This window comes from Pseudomyrmex gracilis, unplaced genomic scaffold (genome assembly GCF_002006095.1).
Source record: "Pseudomyrmex gracilis isolate BER0280 unplaced genomic scaffold, ASM200609v1 scaffold_1589, whole genome shotgun sequence".
Taxonomy (NCBI): Eukaryota; Metazoa; Arthropoda; class Insecta; order Hymenoptera; family Formicidae; genus Pseudomyrmex; species Pseudomyrmex gracilis.
Window position 1 is genome coordinate 14,106 of NW_018022173.1, and position 9,124 is coordinate 23,229.

General features: G+C 40.2%; 1 protein-coding gene across 1 annotated transcript; it reads right to left on the reverse strand.

The window, feature by feature from the left end:
• Nucleotides 1-2,686: 2,686 nt before the first annotated feature.
• On the reverse strand, nucleotides 2,687-3,088 carry LOC109862282. Its single transcript, XM_020442277.1, has one exon. It carries the CDS (start codon nucleotides 3,086-3,088, stop codon nucleotides 2,687-2,689), a length of 402 nt encoding a protein of 133 aa, XP_020297866.1.
• Nucleotides 3,089-9,124: the final 6,036 nt, after the last annotated feature.

Here is a 9,124-nt window from a genome sequence, read left to right on the forward strand (position 1 = left end):
ACTAAATAAAGCACCCCGATAGTGAGAAGCAAGGGGACTTACGTAAATAAAGCACCCCAAAGGGAACAAAAAACTACCACGTCCACGCCGTTGTTCCTGGGTAGTGCTAAGAGTAGTAATTTCTATTAATTTTGACTACAAATTTCGTCCGCCATCTTGGTCCGCCATCTTGGATCCGCTATTTTGAATTTTGCAAATCTGACTTTAGATTCGTGATCAGCAACCCCATAAACCTCCGTAAACTTAATTTGGAGCAAATCGGTTAACTAAAATTCTTGTCCGCCATCTTCGTTCGCCATCTTGAAAATTTTAAAACAGCCAAGGTTATATCTGAACGTAAAATGTTCCGGGTTTTCATTTTCCGGTGTTAAAAAGGGGGGTTTCCATTTTTAAAAACCCACTTCCGGTTAAAGTAACCCACTCTCGGTCAAAATCAAAAGTTGAAAGGTACGCCATTTTGATTCCCCCTTGACACCCTACAACTTTTATATGAAACTTTTTTCGATTCCTGGCCACACAAACGAGTTATTGGAGGTGATAGATTCAGATGACTTACCCTGTATATCCTTTTCCAAGAACGTGGCGCAACAGGAAAAAAACACTCAAAAAAGGCACAATATAGAGTTGCGATTCATTGATTCCTACACGTTTCTCAGTGCTAGTCTCGATAAACTAGCATCGTTTCTTTATAAAGACAAGTTGAAAATTGTACAATCAGAATTTAGAAATTTATTCGTCGAAAACGTTGAATTATTAACGCGTAAAGGGGTCTTTCCGTACGAATACATAGACTGTGTCGACAAGTTGCCAGAGCAGCGTTTACCACCGCGTGAGTCAGTTTACAGTTTTCTGACCGGTGAAACAATATCTGAGAGTGAATATGCACACGCTGTAAATATCTGGCAGCGATTTTCTATTAGTACGTTAGGTGAATACAGCAATTTATATTTGAAAACTGATGTTTTATTATTGACCGATATATTTGAGAATTTTCGAGAAAGTTGTATTCAAAGTTATGAATTAGATCCCGCGTATTATTATACTTTACCCGGTTACACATGGGACGCTATGCTGAAACACACAGGCATAACATTCGACCTGCTCATAGTTGTTGATATGGTTATGTTAATCGAACGCGATATACGTGGTGGTCTTAGCCAGTGCAGCACAAGATACGCGCACGCTACTAACAAGTACATGCAGACATACGATTTATCAAAACCAATGTCGTATCTCATGTACTTTGATATAAATAACTTGTACGGTTGGGCCATATGTCAGCCATTACCGTATGCCGCATTCCAATCAGTAGACAACATCTGGAGTGTCGACGTAATGTTTGTGACAGCAACCTCAGAGATCGGTTACATCTTTGAAATCGATCTCGAGTATCCTCGCGAACTGCATGACGCGCACGCTAACCTACTGTTCTGCCCGACACGCGATAAGCCGCCTGGCAAGCGACAGAAGAAGCTGCTTGCAACACTACACGATAAATCGCGTTATATTATTCATTATCGCGCTCTGCAACATTGTGTGCGACAAGGTCTTTGTATTACAAAGATCCACCGCATATTACAATTTGCACAATCTCCGTGGCTCCGCAATTACATCGAATTAAACACACATTTTCAAACGCTCGTTACTAACAACTTTGAGAAAAATTTGTACAAATTGATGAATAACGCAGTGTTTGGTAAAACTAAAAATGTGCAACGCCATGTAGACGTAAAACTTGTAACAAAGTGGGACGGAAGATACCTAGCGGGAGCACTGATCTCTCGACCAAAGTTTCATAGTTAAATCGTTTTTTCTGAACATTTTATTGCGATTGGATTGCGTAAACTCAAAGTGAAATTCAACAAACCGATCTACGTAGGAATGTGTATATTAGACATATCCAAGACGTGTTTGTATGAATTTCACAACGATTACATGGCACCTCTGTATCAAGAAAAATGTAAAATTATGTACATCGACACACACAGTCTCATTTATTTCATTGTATGCGAGAACGTGTATGATATCATACAACGTGACATCGTTCGATTCGACACAAGTGATTATCCGATTAATGTGTACGGTATGCCACGCGTCAACAAAAAGATTCCAGGACTGATAAAGGATAAAAATAACGGAATGATAATGACTGAATTTGTCGGACTTAGAGCAAAAATGTATGCAGTAAAGGTAGATGGAAAGAAAGACACGAAAAAGGCCAAAGGTGTAAAGAGTAGCGTCGTAGCGAGAACATTGTTTGACGATTAGAAACAATGTTTGAATGATGAAATCGAAAAGATTTGTCGACAGTCGTGTATACGATCAAACTTACACAAAGTATACACTGTGTTCGAATCAAAACTTGCTCCAAGTCCGTACGACGATAAGCGGTATATGGTATCCAATTCGACCGAAACGGTACCATGAGGACATTACAAAATACCACAAGAAAAAACCGTATATAATATAGATTATATGTATATTGTCATTTAATATGTGTAATAATAATTATGTATATATGTTGTAAATTATGTATATGTCCGTGTATAATATAGATTATATGTGTAATAATAATTATGTATATATGTTGTAAATTATGTATAACTTTAATTTATATAAATGTAAATTTTTATAAAGTGTGTTTACAATACATTAGTTTAACTTATCCAAATTTTATAAAGTGTGTTTACAATACATTAGTTTTATTTATCCAAGAATTGTGTAATTTGTCTAATTCCAGCCACTTCACATAAACCTTGTTGCTTTTTTTGTGCAATACTTTTTCACCNAGATAAACTTCTGGATTTGCAACGCGATGCAGTTCGTGTTCGTAGAATCCTCCAGCAACAGATTGTCNACGTGAATCTTCAAGCAGATACGTCTCGGGAAAAGTTGCTTGTATTTTATTGATTTTAAATACTTCGGTCGTCCAATTTGGCGTATATCCTTGATCGAATACTGTTTTAAATTTGCTCACACGTACCGGATCACCAACTTTGAATCGTGCTGGCCCTGCAATCTTGACATTGCTGTACACCGTGGTTAAGAGCTTCTCGGCGATTGCTGGGGTAACATCGATAGGTCGCATACCGATAGTTCGATGTTTTCTCGCGTTGTACTACATAAGGAGACGCGGTAGTATGTCGATCCATTTGTAGGATCCATTAAGTGTAAATTTTTTCCACATGTCGTTCTTCAAAGTGCGGTTGAATCGTTCCACAATCGAAGCTTTCATAACCGAATATGTAGAATAATGATTGATGCTATGCTTGTTTATTAATGTCTGTATATCTGTGTTGTAGAATTNCTTTCCACGGTCAGTTTGCAACTTGTTTGAACATCGTTTGTTATCCCGAAATATTTCTGCAAACGTTTTGGCGATTTCGCATCCACTCTTACTCTTAAGCGGTATGGCCCACGCGTACTTGCTCAGCACATCAATAACCGTAAGTATGTAGTGGTAGCCTCTGTTGAAACGCGAACGCGGACGCATCTGTATCACATCCGCTGGCCAGAGATCATTGTATCCGCGTACGATAACGCGTCTACGGGAAAAATCTCTTCTTGCCGGAGCATGCAATTTTTCTACGAGACGTTGTTTTTTGATTGTGACATGATTTGTCGCCATAGCTGTTTTACTACTGTGTTAGTCGTTTTAGTTTGGTTTGGTAGATATTAAAGTGTATGCTGAAGTTGTTTTATAGCGTCGCGCAACGCTTGCACATCCTGTTGCAATGCGATAATTTTTCTCTTACGTGTCTCTTGCTATTCATTCACATTCGTGACACACATATCTACGTATCGTTTGTTGGCAGCGTCAGTGTCGGTATCGGGTTGCGCAACATGCAGTATCTTGCGCGACCTTGCATTGTAGCCGGAACCGACAAAGCAGAGAGCGTTATTACGCACGTAATTTCGCAGTATTGCTTTTCTCTCATAATAATACATCGACGCTCAATGTGTTTCGAGCGATATTCCAAATTTGTTGATTGGCATGATGACGCGCACACGACTGACTGACTCTAACGCTGACGCGATATTTTATCTATAATGAATCTTGCTTCGCGGAAATCCTCGATGATCGACAAAATTTTGTTGTCGTGAGCATTAATGCCCGCTTGACGGAAAGCGTCTAGCAACCGCAGACGGTCGACGAGTTCATTGGGATTGTCCCAGTATGCGTACTCGATCTTACGATCGCTTAACGTCATATTACGCAGTATATCTTTCCCCTGCTTAGAACGCACACTGGATATTAAAGGTACATTTATGTTTCTGTATTTGTATCCTTTGGTACCCAGTATTGCACCAAGCCTGTTGTGATGTTTTCTATGAGCATGTGTTATGTCCAATATCTTTTTGTATCGTTGTTTATCTTCCTCGGTATATAAGTCACTCTTTGGACATTTCATGAAAATCACTTCATACAATCCTTGTGTTGCTTTAAATCGTATACCATCTATGATTTTATTATCCTGTACATCTACGTCAAAACGCTTATCAACGAGCATCATTCCATCGTTGTCAAAATACACACCATATACGTAGTCTATGTCGTTCTCTTTCTTACCACACAGGATAACTTGTATACATTGTTGCGTTAACGGACCAAAATGATTGTAAAACATTTCAAGACCCTCCAACGTTTGCATTTGACGTTGAATAGTTGACTAAAACGAGTTGTTGGTAGTAGCATCAGTAGCGACAATAGTGTCAATCGATGGAGAATGTCAATTGTCGTTCGGTTTGTTCTTTCGTCGGAGTAGAAGTCGCCAATGCAATGGTATATCGTGTGCGCTTTGAATTGTGTAAAGTAGAGGACAGTGTTTCGTTCGATGTCTGTGTTCGTTTTCGCTTCGTCTCAAGTGACGTCAAGAAACATTGTGTCCGACGTCAGTTCCCGTATTTTCAGCAATCTGTTTCTCCTTCCCTACTTTCTCGCGATTTATAATTTCACTGCTTTCGTCAGGTAAAGCCATGTTGCTCGCACTGTAGGAGAGACAATACTTGGTTGATGTCTCAACAACGATTAACCACTCGACGGTATCGCGAACTCGTTAAATCCTTTTCTATAGCGACCTCTGCCCAAAGGACTGTCCTTGTCGATCACTAAAACTTCATATTTGTTTTGCCAACATTTGTGGCATACTATACAAAACTTCTCGTACGATATATCCGTATTTCCATGATCGTTATACACATGTTTGAGATTGGTACCATCTTGTTTGAAAAGAATTATTAGATTTGCGTTGTCATGTATAAGATACTTTGGTATCCTCGCGTACGTCAGACAAAGATAGAAACAGTCACCACTCGAGTGACGAACCATTGCAAAGTATTTTCGTATCATATCCTGCTTGTCACATGCTACGTCATCAAAATAAAAATAGATTTCGGAAGTGCTTCACTCGGCGGAATCACATTGCTATTAGTAGAAAAAGTAAAGTAACCGATTTCGTCTACTGCTGAAAGCACATTCTCCAGATATTGATACTTTGTTGCAACGACTTGGAATACACGTACACGTTCTCACAACGTACACCGTATGGACATTCAAGCAAGCTTAACACTACATTCGTTTTGCCGCAGTTCGAAGGACCGCACACAATACCACGTATAGTAACCGGTAGCATTATTCCATGTCTGCGTATTTTCTTGCCGGACATTTGGTGAGTCTAGCTGTCGAAATTAATTACTTTACTTGCCACACGTTGTTGCACGAACTGCATGATTTGTTTGTACTGCCTCGCGCGAGGAGCACCTATTTATAGAGACGCGTCGAGCGTTTCTACTCAGTCGTCAGAAGATACCTGATGTCAAACGTATATTGCAATCTATGTCAGGTCGTGGATTGTTAAATCGCGTGATAAACGCTCTTCCTGTCGAATTACATATTCCGGGCTACCAAGTTTGTGGCCCGGAAACGCGTTTGAAAAAACGATTAGCTAGAGACGATCGCGGCATTAATCCATTGGATGCGGCTTGTCGTGAACACGATATAGCTTATTCCGGAAGCAACAAACTCGCTGCTCGACACGTGGCTGATAACGCACTTGCTGCAAAGGCGCGCGATCGTATTACAGCGGCAGACTCGAGTCTCGGTGAGAGAGCAGCTGCGACCGCCGTATGGGCGGCTATGAACGCAAAAACTAAATTCGGCATGGGCTTAAAAAAGAAAAGCAAGTCAGCAAAAAGGAAGCGAATACTTCCAATTGCTAAACGCGGCGGTGTGTTACCGGTCTTACCGCTGCTGGGTGCTCTCGGTGCGTTTGATGGTTAAGCGACGGTAGTTGCAAAAACGGTAAATGATACGAGAGCTGGCAGTTAGAAGAAATGCAACGTCATAATCGCGCGATGGAAGGTTGAGGAATTTATCTGACTCCGTACGGACGAAGACTTTCAAAGAAAAAAAACATTAAATGTACCTACAGGTGTAACAACAAATATGCAGTTAGAACAACTAGCTTAACGCATGCGTATATCTTATTTTAGAGATGTTTTTATGCGTAATACATTACCAAACATAGTACATTGCAATGAGAGTGGTATCGTCAATTTGGATGATACAAATGGGCCAGGTACTCATTTGGTGACGTATGCAAAAAGAGGAACGCATGTCATATATTTTAACAGTTCTGGCATTCATCAACCACCGAAAGAGGTGGCTCGTTATCTAGAACATGCCGTGGACAAAATAGAATATAACTGTACATCTTTTCAACATTACAATCAAAGCAATTGTGGCCACTTGTGTTTACGGTTCCTTCAAACGTATGATAACCTATATTTCTTTAAATAGTGTGCTATCAACTTTTAATACGCATTCGACAACATGTCACTGACGTTCACACTTACCGGTAAAAGTAGCATCTTTGCGGTCAGCTACTTTCCCGCCATTGATTTAAGTGACGGTGATTACGAGCTTGAACTAACAAATTTTGAAACATATCATACGATACCGACGGTAAAATCGTCGAACAACAACTTCTATTACGATACGGATGACAAACAGATTATAATTCCTGAAGGATCGTACGAATTGCGAGATATTAACAATTATCTGCAACATGCAATGATGCAACGTAATGCGAGAAGCGAAGAAAAGGATGAAGAAATCTCACCACTAATATTACGTGCAACCATCAACACAATAAACAGCGAAATAAACTGCGCCTATCAAATAAATTTTAACAAAACCGACAACATTGGATTGTTGTTGGGATTTTCATCAACTCGTATTCTAGAGCCGCTACAATGGTACATATCAGACGTGCCGATTAATATTATCAACGTCAACATTATTCGCATAGAGTGCAACGTGACTGCGGNTGCGTACAGCAACAACCGGTGTGTGCATACGATACATGAGTTCTCACCGAACGTGCCGCCAGGATATATAGTAAGATCTCGGAAACACCGGCACAGATCATTTACCTTCCGATCATCGTNCAGAACATTACGGATCTGACGATACGTATTGTGGATCACTACGGATAATTGCTTGATTTTCGAGAAGAAGAAATAACCGTCAGGTTACACGTGCGACGCCGACGACTGTGATACGCGGCATGCTCGTGTTGAACGAAGCGGATGAAGTAACGCGAGATACAAGGTTTCCATTACAAACACCTGCTACGACGTACAGTAATCGGAAGAAGCTAAGTTCAATAAACGTTAAATTTTTGCAATCATTGGAATTTATTGTACGAGAAGTTTGAAAATACGTGCGATATTGTACATGTTGGGGGCGAGCCGATTTTTGACGATCGCATTGGCAAGATTAAAATTCACACGTACAATCCGTATGTGATCACGACATTTAAAGACAGTGATGAGATACGCATACCTATATAACAGCAGGACTTGTACACTTTACCGTGTCAAAGTTTTCTTTATGTCAAAGGAAAATTAACGTTAACGACGAAAGACAAAGGAGAAGTATATCTGGGTAATAAGTGTGTAGCTTTTATGTTTGACGAGATTTGCTACGAACTCAATAGTATGGAGATTGATTGTAATAGAAATGTTGGAATAACTAGCACGATCAAAAACTATATATCGCTAACACATGATAAAAGCATGGCCATACAGAATGCTGGTTGAGATATTAAACAACATGCGAACGTAGATAGTTCCTTTAGTTTCTGCGTACCACTTAGCATGTTATTAGGATTTTGTGAGGACTACAAGCGTACGGTTATTAATGCACGTCATGAACTAATTTTAATACGATCGCGCAACGACAAAAACTGCATAACAGCAGTTTCTCAGGTAGATCGTCAGGCATTGGATGGCGAAATTGAATCATTCAAAGTGCAATGGCAAATGCCCTACATAGTGTTGAGCAATGTTACGAAGCTCTCGCTATTACAAACTCTGGAAAGCGGACGGTATTTGACTACGAGTTTCCGCTCGTGGGATCTCTACGAGTTTCTATTATTACAAAGCACTACTAAACATTCGTGGGCCGTAAAAACGGCGACACAACTTGAGAAACCGAGATACGTTATACTACCATGATCAAAAAATAACCGGAATTTATTCATAAAAAGAAAAGTACATGTTTATTCTTCAAAATTCAAGTTGTCTCCTTCAAAGTAGTCCCCGTCGGCTGCGATGCAATTGTGCCAGCGTTTGATCCACCCCTCGAAGCTTTTCTGGAAGTCGGTCTTTGGTATAGCCATTAGTGCTTCCAGCGACTTTAGCTTCATTCCCTCCACACTCTCAAAACGAGTTCCTTGTAGTGGTTTTTTGAGTCGATGGAAGAGGAAGAATTCACATGGTGCCAGATCAGATGAATTGGGCGGTTGTTGAATGGTATTGGTGTTGTTTTTGACGAGAAACTCACGAATAATCAACGCAGTGTGAGATGGCGCATTCTCGTCATGGAGAATCCACGAGTTGTTGCCCCACAAAGCAGGTCTTTTTTGCGAATAGCTTTGCGTACGGATCCGAATGATATGTTGGTGGTCTCAGCTATCTCCTTTATCGTCAATTTGCGATTTTCGATCAACAATTGTTGGATTTCATCAACGTTTTCATCAGTTTTTGATGTCGATGGCCTCCCAGGACGAGCATCGTCCTCAACAGCCTCACGACCACTTTTAAAGCGTTCATACCACTG